This window comes from Micromonas commoda, chromosome 12 (genome assembly GCF_000090985.2).
Source record: "Micromonas commoda chromosome 12, complete sequence".
Taxonomy (NCBI): domain Eukaryota; kingdom Viridiplantae; phylum Chlorophyta; class Mamiellophyceae; order Mamiellales; family Mamiellaceae; genus Micromonas; species Micromonas commoda.
Window position 1 is genome coordinate 771,391 of NC_013049.1, and position 17,312 is coordinate 788,702.

Consider the following 17,312-nt stretch of genomic DNA (forward strand, 5'->3'; position numbering starts at 1 on the left):
TTACATGTTACACGCGTCTGTCTACGTCTGGAGCTAGCTAAACCTTGGGCATCCTCAGCGCCCCCCGCATCGCGTGCATCCCCAGCCCCGCCACGAACGCCGCGAACGCCGCCCTCAGCCCCTCCTCCGGCAAATCCACCGCCACCTCGCTCGTGACGAACGACCCAACCATGGCACCACCCGCCAGCGCCGGGACCAGATCCAGGCGCAGGTTCCCCAGCCGCGCGTGCGCCCACGCCCCAGCCAATCCCGGACCGATCTGCGCCACCATGGACGTGCCCAGCATCGTCTTGTGCGGCATGTTCCCCGCGAGCGCCAGGCCGACGCTCATCATGGTGCCCGCGCCTATGCCGAGCGCCCCGGACGCGACGCCCACCGCCGCGCCCAACCCCACGTAGTACGCGATCTTCTCGGCGGGGGGCATCGCGATGCGCGAGGCGCCCAGCCCGTTCCACCCGCCGCCGCCCGCATGCGTGGGTCCCCCGTCCTCCTTGGCGTCGTCATCGTTCGCCGGGTTCGAGATGACGGGTTTGAGCGCGATGACCGGCGCGAGCGCCAGCAGCGCGGACGCGAAGACGAGGCGTTGGGTGCGCTCGCGCATCGCGTGCGCCAACCTCGCGCCCGGTCCCGCGGTCGCCGTCGCGCCGCTCGCGACGAGGCACCCGGCGACGGGATCGACGTGCCCCGCGGACGCGAACACCAGCGCGCCGCTCGCGCACGTCGCGACGTTGAGTAAGAGCGCGGTGGAGTTCGCCTGGAGCTGCCGCAGGCGGTACGCGTGCATGGTGGTGGGCACCGCGACGAGCGCTCCCCCGATGCCGACGGCGCTTCCCACGGCGCCGCTCACGACGCCGATGGGAAGCGCGGGGAGGATGGGGCCGCCGTATCGCAGCGGGTTAGGAGATTGGGGCGGTCCGCCCGGCGCGGCGGCGGACGCGAGCGCGCGCCGAGCGACCCGCAACCCCAGCGCGCGCACCATCGAGTGCGACTCCTCGACTCATCACTCGTTTACAACACACACGCACGCATTCAATCGGCTATCCAGTTGTCCGCAAAGTCCCGCTTGCCGGTGCCCTGGCAGGAGGTGCACGCGATGTGCTTCGCCCCGCGGCACACCCAACACATCATACCCTCCTGCATCATCATGTTCACCACCCCGGCCTGCATGGCGTTGCTGTTGAGCCGAACCTCGTCGTCGAACCTGGACTCCTGGCTCTGCTGGTTGGTCCCCTGCCCACGACACGAGTGACAGATGATGGTGCCGACGCCGTCGCAGCAGCTGCAGTCGTGGCCCGTGGGCATGATCCCCTGCTCCTTCCTGCTAAGGAACGCGAGCTGCTCGAGCGTGTACAGCGACGGATCGATTCCCGCAGGGAAGATGCGCGGAGCATCGCCCTTGCCGCGGCCCATGCGAAGCACCGAGCGTTCTTCCGTTCCAAACTGCACGCCGTCGTCCCCGTCCTCGGTTCGAATCAGGGACGGGTCGGCGGACATTCGGACCACCTGAGAGCATCGAGAGGATGCCCGGCGCATCGGCGCCGGTCGGCAAATCGCGGGACAAGCGACGGTCAACGCGAGCATCTCGTGCGCCGCGCTCGGTCCACAGTGACGTCATCAAAAAGAACTCCCGCCAACTTTATTATCCGGTGTCCGGGCACACTGTCATCATGAATCAGACCAGTCACCACGCGACACGGTCGAAGTAGTCGACGCCCGCGTGAGACAGACTACACGTTCACGTCAGCCAGCCTCCCGCCCAGCCTCTCCACCTCCCGCCCCGTCTCCTCCCCCACCCAATCCTCGATGGGCGCCCGCCCGAGCAACCGGGTCGCCAGGTCGCGAGCCGCCACCGTGGAGGGGTGGTCTCGCCCGTGCTTCTTGTCGAGGACCATCACCGCCGACGCCATCACCGCCGAACACTCCTGCATCCGCCCGTGCCTAAAGTACGCCCGCCCGAGCGCGATCCTGCACTCCGTCAGCACGTCATCGTCCCTATCCTGCATCCGCGGAATCAGCCTCTGCATCTCCCGCAGCGTCGTCAGCTTCCCCTCCAGCGCGGTACACGCGATGGGGTCCGTATCGGGGATGAGCGAAACCGCCGTCGAGTAGTTTGCCGCCGCGTCCTCGAGCGCGGCCCGCGCGTCCGAACCGTCCAGCCCGCCCGCCGCCGCCGCCGCCGCCGCCTGCCTCCGCGAGTCCGCGAGGTTCACGTGGCACCGCGCGCGCGCCGACGCGTCCGCGGCGGGCGCGTTCGGTCCGCCCCGTTCCGCCGCCTCCAATCTTTTCGCCGCCTCAGCCTCGAACTGCGCCGAAGCGTCAGCGTCTCTCCGCCTGTACGCGTGCAGCCTTCCCAGCGCGGCTCGCATGTCGCACTCCGTCGCGACGTCTTCCGCGTCGATCGCCTCGCGGAGGTTATGCTCGCACGCGGACGCCAGCGCGGACGCCGCCGCGTCCCTCGCGGCGGCGTCCAGTAACCGGTACCCACCCGGAAACTTCTTCTCCGCGTACTCGCGAAGGAGCGTCTCGTCGAGCTTGTCCGTCGCCGTGGCGGTTTGTGCGTCGATGCCGCCGATCCACTCGAACGCGACGTCCCCTTCCCGCGTGGCCGTGAACGAGCGGACGAGGTCTGCCTCCTCGGACCGCACGAGCGCGAGATCGAACCCGGGCGGGGCCGAATCCGCGGGCACGAGCGCCCGAGGGGACGTGGGCGAGCTCGGGACCGATTCGGCTGTATCGCCAGCTGTGCCGAATTCGCGTTGCGCGGATGCCAGCGCGAGTTCGAAGACGCACCACAGCCGTCGATACGCCGGCGGCTTGGACCACGACGACGGCGCGACGACCACGCGGTAGTTGCACCGCGCGAGCGACGTCTTGGTGGCGGCGTCCACCGTGGTCTTGAAGAACTTCTCCGCGGTGAGGTCGTCGTCCAACGTTGACGATGAAGATGACGGATCGGCACCCGCGGGTCCGTCCTCAGGGATGGAGGGAAACGCGAGCGCGTCCGGCAGCAGCTCCCTGTGTGGCGGGACGTTCTGGTTGACGCTGAAGACGTCGATGAAGAAGCTGGTCTCCCTCGGGTTCAACCGTCGTGTCTCGGTGAACCGCTCGAGAGCCTCGGTGAGCTGGCCCCAGTTGCGATGCCACGAGTGCACGACGTAGTGCGTGGCGGGGAGGAAGTACGGGTCTCCGTGCCTCGAGTGCGTGAACCCCTGATGCTCGCACTCCTCCACGAAGCACCAGTTGCGCTTCTTCGTCGCCTGCGACAGGCACCGCTTCAGCGGGCTCGGCCTCGTCGCGTTGCGCCGGCTCTTGCCAAAGACGAGCTGCTCGGTGGTGAGCGACTGGGGCATCGCGCCAGATCGCACCTCGAACAGGTCGGGTAGGTCTCTCAAAAACGCGAGCGTCACGCCCGTCTCGAGCCGGCTCGTGGGCTCTCGGGCGGTGGAGCTCCCCGAAGACGCCGCCCGCGGCGACGGCGGCGGGGGGGCTGCGCCCTTGCTCCCGGACGCGCCCATCCCTCCCTCCTCTCGGGCGCTTCAAATTCTGACGTCAAAATTCCGTCTCGCTGCGACAGAAGACTGACGACGAGGTAAAATAACAACCGTCCTCTACCATACGCCGCCGTCACCCGACCGGGTCCATCCTGGATCCCTTGCCGAAGAGCAGCGCCGCCGCTCCCTGCGCGCGCGACCTCGCCAGTCCCTTCTCGTCCCTCGTCGTGCCCATGCCGAAGTGCCGCACGCTCCCGCTCTTCCCCGCGCTCACCGCCGGTCGGGTCACCTCCGGCGCCCTCGTCTCCGCCCACTGCAAATCCCTCACGCTCTCCTTTAACTTCCTCGGACCCCTCAACGCCTCGTTCGTCTCCTGCCAGCGCTGCTCCAGGTCCCTCTGCCGCCGTGCCAGCTCGTCGAGGTCGTCCACGAACTCTTTGTTGGCCTCGTGCAGCTCCGCCTCCACCGCGTCGACTCTGAGGTGGTCCGAAGCCTCGTGTTTAGCCACCGCGGCGTCAACCGCCTTGACGCGTTCGTCGCACATCGCTCGGACGTCCTTGATGTCCTCGTGGACCCTGGACACGTCCCGCTCCCACCGCTGCCTGTGACGGTCCATCTCATCCCTGGCACGAGCCGTTTCGTGCTCGAGCGTTTCTCTGAACGCGGACGCGTCCGCGACGAAAGCGTTCATCTCATCTTTCGTCATCTTGTCCGACAGCGCGGTTCGAAGCGCGGCGTTCTCCGCGCGTAAATCCGCCACCCTCGCGTCGCTGTCCTTGGCCACGCGCTTCATCTGCGCCTGCAGACGCCCAACCTCCTCCTCGTAATACGCCCTGAGGTCCGCGAGCCCCCTTCGCAGCGTGACGATCTCAGCCTTGCCCTCGTCCTCTACCCGCCGCACCTCGGCGTTGACGGCGGCGACCACCTCGTCGTCCGCTCGTACCCTCTCCGCGACCGTCTCTTTCACGTCGTCCACCTCGCGATACCATTGCGCGTACTTCTCGTGCTGCGCGTCGAGCTGGAGCATGACCAAGCGCAGGTGACGCGCCGCGTCGTCGGCGCAGTGCCTCTCCAACTCCGCCCTCGTCCCGCGTTCCGCGCATCCGTATTTTTGAAACTCGCAACGAAACGAACCCTTCCCGCAGTGAACCTCCCGGTGTTCCGGCAGGTGTCGCTCCAGCACCCTCGCGCCGCAGTCGTCGCACAGCACCCTGCGTTCCTCGCAGTGCTTCTCGTGCTCCGCCGCGTGTCTCGCGCTCACCTTTCGCTTGCAGTGCGCGCACGGCGTCGGCCTGTACTCGCACTCGTTGGCGTGCGGCGACATGAATCGTCTCTCCGCCAGGTGCGTGCAGAACAGGGAAGGGTCCTCGGTGTCCTCCCTGCCGCACGTCACCACCTCGAGCTCGCACGCGTTCTTGTGTTGAGCGCGTTCGTTTCGCGCGCCCCTCCACCCGCACCCGTTGGCGCACTCGAACACCTTGCGTTCGCAGAGCGCCGTGTGTTGCGCTCGGCGGTTGAACTGGATCCGCTTGGCGCACCCCTCGATGCCGCAGTTCACTAAACGGAACGGGCACTCGCGCTGGTGCTCCTCGCGCTCGAACTGGTACAGCGTCACCGGGCACGAGTCGTTGTCGCGTCTGCCGTAGGGCAAGGAGCACCGCGCTCGTCGGTATCCGCAGTCGAGCTCGTGTTTGGCTCGAGCCTCGAGCGTGATCGACTGTGTGCACCCCTCGGGATTGTACACCCAGCGGTTGGCGCCCGCCGCGTTGTCCATGAACGTCAGGCCGTTTTTACACAAGATCTGCATCGCGAGAACCTTCTCCCACGCGTCGTGGTCCTCCACGAGCGCAGCCGTCGGGTCGTGGTCGGGATCGACGGTGGAGTGATGGATGCCTTCGTCGTCGTCGGAGTCGAAGTCTTTGGGCGCGCACTGGCGGCAGTAGGTGAAGCCGTCGTGCGCGATGACCGGGTCCCTGTACACGTCCCTGCAGGCGCGGCATATCACGTCCCTCGGAGGACGCGTGACGAACACGGTGGGCACCCCCGCCTCGGACGAGAACTTGCGCGTGTCCTCGACCGCCTTGAGCAGTTCCTTGTCTTTGTCGGGATGGGGCAGGACGGTGGGGATGGGCTTGAGCAATCCCACGAGGCCGACGGGGGGAGGCGCGGGGACGCGAACCACCGACGCCTCGTCCTCCACCTCGCACGGCAGGCAGAGCGCGGACTCGTCGTCGGCCCCGTCGTCGTCATCGGCGCGTTCGAGAAGATTCGCGTCGTCGGTGTCGTCGGCGTCGGCGACCGCCTTGGGTATGTCGCTCTCGCGCACGAACCGCGTCTGACCCTCGTGGTTCGGGGAGAGCCACAGGTCGAGCGGTTCGTTGTACGCGTCGGTGATCTGTATGAGCGGCATCCTCCCGGGCGGTTGGGTTTCCCCCGAGGAGACGGGCGCGGCCCCGGGAGTGGAGGAACGTTGGAAACGCCTCGCTCGAAAACGAAGCTGCCGCTTCTGGCGCGCGGCGCGCTCTGTACTGGCGTGCAGCGCTATCAGCATTGCTAAATTGCAAAAGGACAAGACTGTTTGACATGGGACGTAAAATGTTTGTAAATGTCACCGTGCCTCGCGTGCCACAATCTCCAAACCCTACAGCGCGCGCGGAGAGCGGCACATTCCACGCGCCGCGACCCCGCACTTAACCGGTGCGCGTCACCAGGGGGTCAAGGAACCATGTCAATCTCCTCCGACGAGGTCAATTACCTCGTCTACCGCTACCTCCAGGAGAGCGGCTTCACCCACGCGGCGTACACCTTCGGCTACGAGTCCTACATCCAGAAGACGTCCATCGCGGGTACCGACCTCCCGCCGGGCGCGCTCATCTCGTTCATCCAGAAGGGACTCCAGTACCTCGAGCTCGAGGCCAATCTCAACGAGGTGAGCGTCCCCGTGAATCCCGCCCTGCACCTCGATTCGCGTCGGCATTGCTCGTCGCTTGCCGGACCCCGAGGAGCGCGGGGAAAAATTTGCTCCATTCCCTCAGGGGGCGCGCGCGAATTTCCACCCGCGCGCGCGCGGATCCCGTCGACATCTCGCCCCGCCGCTTCCTTCGCGGGGATCCCTCGGGACATCCCGCGCGTGATCGCCGGTTCGAACGTGTCGCGGCCCGCGCGGCTTCCTCCGACCGTCCGCCTCGGCGCGCACCCCCCAAACGCAATTGGTTCGATCTCTGACCGCGCCCTCTCAAACCCTCTGCGATCTAATTCAAACGCAGGATGGCACCGACGTCGACGGAAACTTCAGCATGCTGAACTCCTCCGACCTCCTGTCCAAGCCCGTCGAGGAGCTCAAGAACATCGTCAAGGAGAAGCGGAAGAGCGGCTCCGACAAGGACCGGGAGCAGGAGAAGCGCGTCAAGCGGGAGAAGCCGGATGCCGAGACGGCCAACGGCGGGTCGACCCCGATGGATGACGCCGAGATGGACGACGCGGACGTCGGCGCCGAGGCGATCGACGACGAGGACGTGACCCGCCTGGAGGGCCACAAGGGCGAGGTGTTCATCTGCGCGTGGTCTCCCGCGACGTCGCAGCTGGCGAGCGGGTCCGGCGACGCCACGGCGAGGGTGTGGTCGGTACCCGCGGGACCGTCGGGGCGGCGGGCGCAGGGATCGCTGAAGGAGCCGACGGTGCTCGTGCACTCGCCCGTCGACGGAGGAGACGGGGACGGCGACGGCGACGGCGACGACGATAAGGAGCGCGGGTTCGAGTCCAAGGACAGGAACAAGAACAGCAAGGACGTCACCACCCTCGACTGGAACGGCGAAGGGTCCATGCTCGCGACGGGTTCTTACGACGGCTCGGCGCGAATCTGGGACGCCGAGGGTAACCTCGTCAACACGCTCTCGAAGCACAAGGGGCCGATCTTCTCGCTCAAGTGGAACAAGAAGGGCGATTACTTGCTGTCCGGGTCCGTGGACAAGACGGCGATCGTGTGGGACGCCAAGACGGGCGAGGCGAAGCAGCAGTTTGACTTTCACACGGCGCCCACGCTGGACGTGGATTGGCGAAACAACGTGTCGTTCGCGACGTCGTCCATGGACCACATGATCTACGTGTGCAAGCTCGGCGAGTCTAAACCCATCAAGGCGTTCAAGGGTCACACGGACGAGGTGAACGCGATCAAGTGGGATCCCACCGGCACACTCCTCGCGTCGTGCTCGGACGATTACTCGGCTAAGATTTGGAGCCTGAAGCAGGACGAGTGCGTGCACGAGCTCAAGGAGCACACCAAGGAGATCTACACCATCAAGTGGTCCCCGACCGGCCCGGGGACGAACAACCCGGACATGCCGCTGATATTGGCGTCGGCGTCGTACGACGCGACGATCAAGCTGTGGGACGCCGAAGAGGGTAAATGCGTGCACACGCTCCGGAGGCACACCGAGCCGGTTTACTCGGTCGCGTTTTCACCCGACGGAAAGTACCTCGCCTCCGGGTCGTTCGACAACAGGCTGCTCATCTGGGACGTACGTAAGGGCGAGTTGGTGAAGACGTACAAGGGCGACGGGGGGATCTTCGAGGTTTGCTGGAACAAGGACGGCACGAAAGTTGCGGCGGCGTACAGCAACAACAGGGTCACCGTGCTCGACTTCAAGCCGTGAGTCAGGACGGAGGTTTAAAATTCGAGGCGCGTGGAAAAATCGAGTTTGGAGAGCACGCGAGGAGAGCACGCGGGTCGGAGTAGGAGAGGAGGCGAGCGGGCGGCGAGATTTGACGGAGAAATAAACTTGGGGGAACAGGAGATAGACACAACATGCGCGGGCGGGCGACGACCGCTCCATTTAGTAAAGATATCGAATCACACGAGGATAAGATGGCGGCTCGTCGTCGTCGTAAAAAGCGGCTGCGCTCAGTCCGCCTCCCACCAGTTGTAGTCGAACCACTCCCGTCTCGCCTCCTCCAGCCACGGCGTCGGCACACCGAGGACGTCCCGCAGAAACGACGTCTTGCCCTCGTCGTCGCACCAGTCCGCGCACCGCCCGTGCAGCGTGCACCGAACCAGCCGTTCCCGCCTCGCGCCGTCCTCGACGTGCATGGCGACGTACGCGGCCCACTCCACCATGGAATCGCCCGCACCTCTTCTCGCGCCCCGCCGCCCCTGCATGCCGCCCCCCCCCGCGCCCGCCGCGAGCAGCTGCGACGCAAACGCCACGTGCATCTCGTCGGCGAGGGCGGCCACCTTCGTCCCTTTTCCCAACGCGCCGATCGCGCGCATCGCGACGAAGAGGTGCCACGCCAGCGCGACGTTGGTCAGGTCGTCTTTACAGTACGTCAGCGGATGGAACGTCTTCTCGACGCGCACGTCGTCGGGCACGCTGCCGCCGCTCGACGCCAGCGCGAGGATGTTGAAGCAGACATCCTTGAGCCTTCGGGCTTGCGGATCTATCGTTAAAGACCCGGGAGCCGCCGGGAACTCCGCCGCGCCCTTCTCGATGGCGTGAAGGTATCCCTCCAGCGCGCTCGCCAACGTCGCCGTCGGCGAGCGCCCGAACCAAAGGTGCAGCCCAAAGTTTTCTCGCCAAGTCAGCCCGTTATTATCGTCGTTATTTTTCCCCCCCAAACGAGCAACCTCTTCGGGCGGCGGCGCCACCTCCCCGGCGAGTAGACCAAACGCCGCGTTCGCACGCGCCGACACGTACGCGCCCGCGGGGGATGCGCGCCAAATCGCGAGCTGCGTCGCCGCGAGCTCCCCGCCCCTATTTCCCGCGTTGGATTGCGCGAGCAGCGTGGCCAGCCTTGGGTCCCTCGCGCGAACCGCGGACGCGGTCGCCTTGACGTTTCGACCAGCCGCCAGGTGCGTCAGAGTCGCCGACCCGCCCGAGGTCGTAGTCGACGGGAGACCCGATTGATTAAAAGTCGCCGCCCCGGGTTGGTCGGAGGAGGTTTCGCGCTCCCCGCTCGCGTCGTCGGTGCCGGCGATGAGCCTCCGGAGCCACGCGCCCACGCCCGCCCTTCGCCTGTGCCGGTCCGCGGCGGACCCGCGCGGGGCACCGTCGGGCGCGTCCCCGAACAGCACGGCGAGGAGGTCCCACGCCGCCGCCTCGACGCGAAGCTCCTCCTTGGGCGTTGACGATTTATTTTTGCGCAATCGGTCAATCGCCGAGAGGTGCGCGGCGCACAGGCTCGGGAGCTGAAGGCGCGTGCACCTGAACCTGAGCAAGGGGCCGTGCGTGCCGTCCGGTACTCGGTCGTCGTCGTCGTCGGACATCAAATCGTCGGTTGGTGGACCGGAAGCATCCGGGGAATCTCGCCCCGGCGTGCGCGGCTCCCCCGCTCGAGCGTCCCTCCCCAACCTGATGGCGCGATCGCCGCCGCGCCCGGTCCCCGCGCGGACGGTGCGCGCGAGGGCAATCTCCAGCGCGGCGCGCTTGGCGTCGACGTCGCCGCCACCCGCGGTGGGCGCGAACCTCTCGAGGACCACCGTGGAGTTGGGAGCGTGCGGCGAGCCCTCCGATTGGATCGAAACGGCGAGCGAGTTAACCCCGCCGGCGCGATGCGCGTCCGCCGCGGTTCGTCGCCCCGAGTGGATCAGCCGTCCCCCGGGTCCCCACCCGGGTCGGAACGAGCCGCCGTGGAAGGACTGCGCGTCGGTGAGGCACTCGGGTCGCGTCACACGAGGTCTGGGCGGGAGGTTTAACGATAATTTACGGGAGCGAGACGCGTCGAGCACCGACGCTGCGATGGCGTACGCGGTTTGCATCGGGGGTTCGCGTCGCTTGGCGCCCTGCTGCTGCTGGTGGTGTTGGTGGTGCTGATGATGCTGGGAAGGAAGAGGAGGATGAGGAGGAGGAGGAGCAGGGGGCTGCTGGTCACGTCCATGACCCTGTCCCTGACCCTGTCCCTGACCCTGTCCCTGTCCCTGTCCCCGCGGGGGCTCGACGGAGGGCTGGAAGCCGAACGCGCCGCGCCCGGACGCGGTCGGGATGTTCATCGTCGGGGGCGCGAAGAGCTCGGACGCGGCGGCGGACGCGAACGCCGGGCGGCGGGGCGCGCCCCCCCGCGCGGATGCGGACGAATGCTGCCTCGTCGCGTCGAGCGCGCCGCCGAACACGATCCGCCCGGGCGTCGGCGCGCCATCCTCGTGGGCCGGCGCGGGAGTCTCGGGCTGGGTTTGGGCGGGTTCCGGGAGCGGTTCCACCGCCGCGGCGACCCCCGCGTCCCTCTCGCCCACGGCGGTGATGCCGTCGTCTTCCATCCCGTCGTCGTTCTCGAGCTCGGGCGTGGGATCTGAGGAGGTTGGGATCGCCGCGAACCCGCCGACGCCCGACGGCATTTCGTCGTCGTCGTCGTCGCTGTCGCTGCCATCGAGGTCGATGCCGTACTTGATCACGTGCTCTGCGGGGCGCGACATGGTCGTGATCCACCCGTGAGCGCCGCCTGCTCTGTCGCGGTCGCCGGAGCGCGCGTCGCCCTAACGGATTTTCAAAATACAAGTACACCGGCCTGGCTCAGCTGCTCGGCTTGTTTCTACAGATCTTGGCGCACGAGTGACAGTCGGGATGGCGGGCGAGCGGGTTATCCAATGGACGGCGGTCCCGTCCTTCCCGAACGCGATCGCGTGCGAGAAGAAGAGCGTCGCGGACATCACCCCGGACGCCTTCGAGCGCGACTACGTCCACAGGGCCATCCCGTGCGTCCTCACGGACGTCACCGCCGAGTGGCCGTGTCGCGCCCGATGGTCGCTCGACTTCTTCGCGCGAGAGCACGGCGACTTGGAGGTTTCCGTGGACGACGGACGCAAAGAGAAGATGCGAACGACGATGCGGGAGTACATCGAGCGGTTCGAGGAGTTCGCGCGCGACGCGGAGGCATCCGCGGCGCGGGATCCCGCGGGAAGACCCGGCGTCCCGGTGCCGTACCTGCGAACGTGGAACTTCGAGGACGACGCTCCCGAGCTGAGCGAAGGATTCCCGCACGATTCGCCTTACTTTCGCGACTTTTTCCAGACGCTCAAGCCGACGTGGAGGCCGCCGTTCACCTGGCTGTTCCTCGGTCCGCGGGGCTCCGCCACGCGGCTGCACGTGGACGTCTGGCACACCGACGCCTGGCTCACCATGATCCGCGGATCCAAAAAGTTTGTCATGTTCCACCCGGCTCACCTGCCGCTGATACACGACGAGGCCACCGGGACGTACGTCGACCTCCACGCCCCGGACTTGGCCAAGTTCCCGCGCTTCCGCGACGCCACCCCCATCGAGTTCACGCTGGAGGAAGGGGAGACGGTTTACATCCCTCGAAAGTGGCCGCACTACGCCGTGGCGCTGGACCACGGAGTCAGTCTGACGGTCAACTTCGCGTCCGCCGCTAACCGCCGGGGCGTGGTGGACCGGTGCGTGGCGTACGCCAACAGGCGGGACGCGTGCGAGCACGTGCTGGGGCGAACGCTGCGGGCGAGCGATAACGCGATGAAGTTTTGCGTGCACGGCGGGGAGGTGAACAAGAACCTGGCGGCTTCAATCTTGGGCGTGGACGCGGACGAGCTGGACCGGCGGATGAGGGCGCGGCGTTTGGAGCGGTTGAGGGCGGAGGCCGAGGAGGCGGAGAGGGCCGAGGAGGAGGAGGAGGAGGCGGCGGTGGAAGAGGCGGGCGAGTCGGTGGCGGCGCGGGCTGTTCCCGCGTGATGAACCTCGGATAGAACAAATGAGAGAAACGGTGACGAGTCTTCAATCACGCCTCGGACGAACTTTTCAGTCAACGACGCACCACCGTCCGTTCGCCATGCCGATGCGGGGTCCGAAGGTGGGCCCCAGCCCGGCGAAGCTGGTGGACGCGACGCCACCGGAGGCTGCGGCGGAGATACCGTCCACGTGGCGCGCGGCGATTCGCAGCGCGGACGCGGAGACGTCCACGGATCCGGTGTCGCGGCGCAACGTCAGGTGCGATACGCGGATTTGAAAACCGGCACCGCCTCGCCCCATCCTCCTCGTCGCCCCCGTCTCACGAGTCCCCCGACCTGACCCGCGACGCAGGATCCAATCGTACGCCAGGTCGGACTCGGAGTGTCAGACCGAGGGGTGGCTCGCGGGCGCCACGGCGACGGACGCCGCGGACGTCCTCAACGATCTGCCCGGCTTTCTCCGCCGCGCGGTGCCCGCCATGGTGGCCGCGCTCGAGGAGAACGAGCGCAGCGCGACGTTCGGATGGGACCTATCGTCCGCCGCCGACGCGACGGGGCTGGACGACCCGGCGGCATGTTCCATCGCCCCGATGCACTCGCTCTCCCCGCACCACCCCGACGCGTTCGTCGGGCGAGAGCGACGCGATGGAGGAGCCGAGGATGGCGGGTTCCCTTGGGCGGATCTGCGACCGACGGGCGTCAGCTGGAACGCGTCCGGGTACTCCCTCGCGGTGTCGTACGGCAGGTTCGACGTCACCGGCTGGTGCGACTCCCCCGGGGCGCTCTGCGTGTGGAACCTGCGACGCGCAGACGTGGACCCGGGGCGACCGCACGTCGTGATGGAGACGTCGTCGTGTCTGCAGTGCGTGGCGTTTCATCCGCAAAAACCAAACGTCGTCGCCGCGGGATCGCTCGACGGCGAGGTGATGGTCTGGGACCTCGCCATCGACACGGACGCTGCGGGGGTGCCCGCGAAGGGGGTGCCGACGGGGGGTGCCGACGGGGTGCCGAGGTCGGGCGGCGGGAAGGGTAGCGCGGTTGGGGACGCGTTGGTTGGTAAGAGCGAGGTGAGCGACGCGTCGCACAGGGAGCCGGTGACGTGCGTCGGGTGGATGCGAAACCCCGAAGCCGTTACGACCGTTACGACCGCCGGGGTTGGGGGCGGGCACGACGACGGCACGTACGAGCTCGTGAGCGCGGGATCGGACGGCCGCGTGCTGGTGTGGGATTTAAGTGACGTGTCCCAGGGACCCGTGTACGGGTACGAGCTCGCAGCCGTGAACGAGGCTTCGGGCGCGATGACGACGTGGGGGGCGTCGTGCGCGGCGTTTTCGGAGCCGTTTCGGAGCCGTTTCGGAGCCGCTGGAGTGGGTTCGCGCTCGAACGGGGCCACGACGACGCACGTAGAGCCCGGTTCGTTCTACGCGGGATCGGACGGCGGGCCGGTGTTCAGGTGCGCTTTAAGGCACTCGCGGGTGACGAGAAGAGAGTTTCGGGACCGACTCAAGGACTCCGGCGTCGCTCCCCCGATGTATTCGCCCATCAAACAGACGCACGACGGCCACGTAGGCGCGACGCACGCGGTGTGCGTGAACCCTCACGACCAGAGGGTCTTCGCGACGTGCGGCGGCGACGGCGCCCTGCGCGTGTACACGCGCTACGTCCGTTCCGGAGTCGTGACGGCGACGTCCGCTCCCGGGGCGCTGTTCGCCGCGGGGTGGTCGCCGACGAGGCCGGCGCTGATCGCGTGCGGCGGCGTCGGCGGGAGGGTGTGCCTCTACGACCTCACGGCGACGGGCGGTGAGGACGTGCAGCCCACGGAGCAGTTCAGGGCGTGCGACGCGGGCACGGACGTCCAGGCCATCGCGTTTAACCCGGCGTTGCCCGAGTACCTCGCCACGGCGGATGCGAGGTTCGTGCGGGTGTGGGAGCTCGGCGCGGGGTTGACGACGGAGAGGGCCGGGGAGAGGCGGGTCATCGACGCCATCGCCGGGGCGGAGACGGCGGCGGAGGCGGCGGCGGCGCTCGACGCGGCCAAGGCTTCGAGGCGATAGCGGCGATAGAGGCGAGGTAGCCGTCGATGAACCGTCGACGTCGACGCAATCAAATCAAACCGGGGGTTTATTTAGTCACTACTCTCACTCTCACGAGTCCCGCCACCGCGCCTCGGCGTCCACCTCGGCTTCCCGAACCCCCCGTTTGGGGTCCTTCGCCAAACCCCGAAGTGTGTTCCTCATCACAGCGCCCTTCGCAGGCGCGCCGCCTCGTACCCTTGCAGCGGCGGCGGCTGCGGCGACGACCTCGACCCCGGCCTGCCGCTCGCCGACGCGCCCGCGGCGTACTTGAGCCTTCGAGCGTTGTCGTCGTCCGCGACGTCTGCGTTGAGTGCCTCGACGCCGAAGTCGTCGGGTCCCCCCCTCGGCTTGGGCTGACCCGCGTACGCCCTCCCGCCCAGCCGCAGGTCGTCCTTCGCCTTGGCCAGGTACGGATCGGAAGCCGTGCCAAAGCCGACGCCGCCAGCCGTGTCCTCGCCCGTCTCGGCGTGGTAGGGCAAGCCGCCCATCTGCGCCACGAGGAGCCTGTGGAGGCCCTCGATCGCGCCCTCGATGCGCTCTATGCGATGCGAGTGCGACTTGAGCGCGTCGATCACCGAGGTTTGGAACTTCTTCAGGTCGGCGTTCTGCTCGCCGAGCTTATCCCGCGTCTTCTCCGCAGACTCCTTGAACGAGTTCGCCACCTGCGCGAGCACGATGCTCTGCTGCTGCACCTGCTTCTGCACCAGCTCAAACTTATCGCCGCCGATCTCGGCTTCGATGAGCTGCGGCGCCTCGACGATCGCGTCGTCGTCGTCTCGCGAGTTGAGCGAGCCGCCGCGCGAGAGTCTCGCCTCGTCCTCCTTGCGCCGCTCCTGCTGCAGGATGACGTCCCACTTTGCCTTCACGCGCTTGTTCTCCTCGTCCCAGAGGTCTATTCGCCCTATGCCCTCCAGCCCGAGCCTCTGCGCGGATTTGCGCGACCACGTGAGCTGCTCGATGAACTCGTCCATCACGTTGCGCGCGAGCAGAGGTTGGTGTTCCTCGACGACGTCCATCAGGTCCTGCTTGGCGAGGACCATCAAGTTGACGATTTTATCGTACGGTCTGGTGCACAGCACGCCGCGGTTGTACCCGAGCGCCACGCCGGGGTTGATGAGCGCGCCGGGCGGCATGAGGCACCCGGCGCCCGGGTCGTCGTTGTCGCAGTTTGCGTCGGATATCTTCTCGTTGTACGCCTTCGTGTCGACGTCGCCGGTGTCCTCGAGTAGGTCCTCCTCCCTCGCGGCCACCGCGACGCGGCCCTCCGCGACGATGAAGATGTTTTCGACAAACTCGTTGGTCATGCTGAGGGGCATGTCGCGCGTGTACCGTTTGGGGTACATCCTTCGGCACATAAACTCCACAAACATCTCGTTGGGCATTACGGTCCCGGCGAAGGCGTCGATGATGACGCCGCCGTATACAAAGTAGTTTACGTCGGTGCGAATCACATCCGGAAGCCCCGCGATGACCTCGTTGTTCCCGAACGAGTCGTCCTTCTCGTTCTTGTAGTAGGTGTTGATGCGGACGATGAGCGACCGGGGGATCTTCTTCTCCTCGATGAACCGGCGAAGGGCGAGTTTCCTTCTCACCTCGATGTTCTCGCCGCTGTTGGGCTCCAAAACGCTGGCCACCTTCGAGATTATCGTCGAGAAGACGAATCCACCGAGCAGCATGACGAAGCACGCGATGACGCGCTCGGAGATGGTGGTTGGCACGATGTTTCCGTACCCCACCGTGGTCACAGTCTGCACGGCCCAGTACATGGCGCCTATGTACATCTCCCAGTGGAGGCCCTCGATTCCGCTGTGATCCTCGCGCTCAAAGTTGTACTGACTGCCGTACAAGCACGCCATCCAGTGCGAGATGAACGTCAGCGACAACAGCAGTTTGCTCATGGAGAAGAACAGGTGGTACTTTAAGATGAACTCGTCGAAGTAGCCGAAGATGATCCGCTGCACCCTCGGAAGGTGGCCCAGCTTCAGGAGCCGGAACAGCCGAATCACCGTGAACGCGCGCATCACGTGATGGTCCACGCCTTTGACGACGTGATCCCCGCACGGATCCTTGACGAGATGCCAGGAGCACACCGCGATGTTCTGCGCGTTTCGCTTGATGTACTCGACCGGCAGGATCGCGAGCAGGTCGAACAGGAACCATGTTCGGAGGTAGTGCGCGCGAATCTCCTCGAGGTCGGTGACGTAACGCACGTCGTCGCCGTCGTCGATCTTCTCCCAGTACGCGGTGTGGAAGCACATCACGAAGTCGACCCAGTAGTAGAGGTCGATGATAAACTCGAACAGGTACCAGCCGCCCATCGCGGGCATGTCGAAGGCGAGTCGATACGGCACGGTGAACGCGATGTAGACGAGGACGATGAAGTTGAAGTGGCCGTCCCAGTAGCGCCTCCACTCGGCGCTGGGGTGCATGACCATCGGATCGATGGCGCCGTCGCCGCGCTCCTGCTCCTTGATGGCCTCGGCGATCTGGCTAGCCTTCTGTTCGAAGCCCTTGACCGCGGCGACGGAGGACTGATGCGCGCCCTCTCGCCCCTCGACGCGCGAGCGGGCTCGGGAGAGCTGCGCCGCCTTGGGGGCGCCGTCGCCCAGGACGCTGTCGTCGTCCTCGGTGGCTTCGCCGACGGATTCAAACGAAGGGCCTGCGGCGGTGGGACACGGCGGGTGAGGGGCGACGTCGACGGGAACGGGGCGAGGGGCGGCGCGGACCCCCGCATCGGTTTTGGAGGGAAAATCGCGAAAACGACACCGCCGAGTTGCGACGGGGCGGATCCAAACGCGGAGGAGGAGGGCGTTCGCTCACCTCGCCTGTGGTTCCTCTGCACCATCTCGCGTTCCCGCGGGGGCGAACGACCGCGCCCGCGTGACGGAGACGTCCCGCCGTTGAGGGAGCGCCTCGGCTTGGTCGCCGAGGACATGGCTCGCGGCGTGTCGGTCGTGTGCCCCAACACCCCGCCAGTTCGACTCGACTCGGCAGTTGGCAGGTTGGAAATCACTAGACGCGCCGCGCGCTGACGCGCAGCCAGCCAGCTATCGTCCACGTGGGCCCTTCGCGGCGACA

The 17,312-nt window shown here is 66.8% G+C and overlaps 8 protein-coding genes across 8 annotated transcripts; 3 read left to right on the forward strand and 5 right to left on the reverse strand.

Moving 5' to 3' along the window:
• Positions 1-37: 37 nt before the first annotated feature.
• Positions 38-784, reverse strand: MICPUN_62982 (predicted protein; the record flags this gene model as incomplete). Its single annotated transcript, XM_002509297.1, has 1 exon — positions 38-784. One exon carries the CDS (start codon positions 782-784, stop codon positions 38-40), a length of 747 nt encoding a protein of 248 aa, XP_002509343.1.
• A 245-nt stretch (positions 785-1,029) lies between these two features.
• Positions 1,030-1,533, reverse strand: MICPUN_62981 (predicted protein; the record flags this gene model as incomplete). Its single annotated transcript, XM_002509298.1, has 1 exon — positions 1,030-1,533. One exon carries the CDS (start codon positions 1,531-1,533, stop codon positions 1,030-1,032), a length of 504 nt encoding a protein of 167 aa, XP_002509344.1.
• A 194-nt stretch (positions 1,534-1,727) lies between these two features.
• Positions 1,728-5,901, reverse strand: MICPUN_103377 (predicted protein; the record flags this gene model as incomplete). The annotated part of the gene is made up of 2 exons (XM_002509299.1): positions 1,728-3,365; positions 3,634-5,901. 2 exons carry the CDS (start codon positions 5,899-5,901, stop codon positions 1,728-1,730), a joined length of 3,906 nt encoding a protein of 1,301 aa, XP_002509345.1.
• Positions 5,902-6,216: 315 nt separating this feature from the next.
• On the forward strand, positions 6,217-8,143 carry MICPUN_103376 (predicted protein; the record flags this gene model as incomplete). The annotated part of the gene is made up of 2 exons (XM_002509047.1): positions 6,217-6,420; positions 6,758-8,143. 2 exons carry the CDS (start codon positions 6,217-6,219, stop codon positions 8,141-8,143), a joined length of 1,590 nt encoding a protein of 529 aa, XP_002509093.1.
• A 248-nt stretch (positions 8,144-8,391) lies between these two features.
• On the reverse strand, positions 8,392-8,757 carry MICPUN_103375 (predicted protein; the record flags this gene model as incomplete). Its single annotated transcript, XM_002509300.1, has 1 exon — positions 8,392-8,757. The coding sequence occupies one exon, from the start codon at positions 8,755-8,757 to the stop codon at positions 8,392-8,394; it is 366 nt and encodes a 121-aa protein (XP_002509346.1).
• Positions 8,758-11,041: 2,284 nt separating this feature from the next.
• On the forward strand, positions 11,042-12,166 carry MICPUN_62976 (JmjC protein; the record flags this gene model as incomplete). The annotated part of the gene is made up of 1 exon (XM_002509048.1): positions 11,042-12,166. The coding sequence occupies one exon, from the start codon at positions 11,042-11,044 to the stop codon at positions 12,161-12,163; it is 1,122 nt and encodes a 373-aa protein (XP_002509094.1). The 3' UTR covers positions 12,164-12,166.
• Positions 12,167-12,638: 472 nt separating this feature from the next.
• On the forward strand, positions 12,639-14,213 carry MICPUN_103373 (predicted protein; the record flags this gene model as incomplete). The annotated part of the gene is made up of 1 exon (XM_002509049.1): positions 12,639-14,213. The coding sequence occupies one exon, from the start codon at positions 12,639-12,641 to the stop codon at positions 14,211-14,213; it is 1,575 nt and encodes a 524-aa protein (XP_002509095.1).
• Positions 14,214-14,395: 182 nt separating this feature from the next.
• On the reverse strand, positions 14,396-17,169 carry MICPUN_62974 (voltage-gated ion channel superfamily; the record flags this gene model as incomplete). Its single annotated transcript, XM_002509301.1, has 2 exons — positions 14,396-16,893; positions 17,055-17,169. 2 exons carry the CDS (start codon positions 17,167-17,169, stop codon positions 14,396-14,398), a joined length of 2,613 nt encoding a protein of 870 aa, XP_002509347.1.
• Between the last annotated feature and the right edge of the window lie 143 nt (positions 17,170-17,312).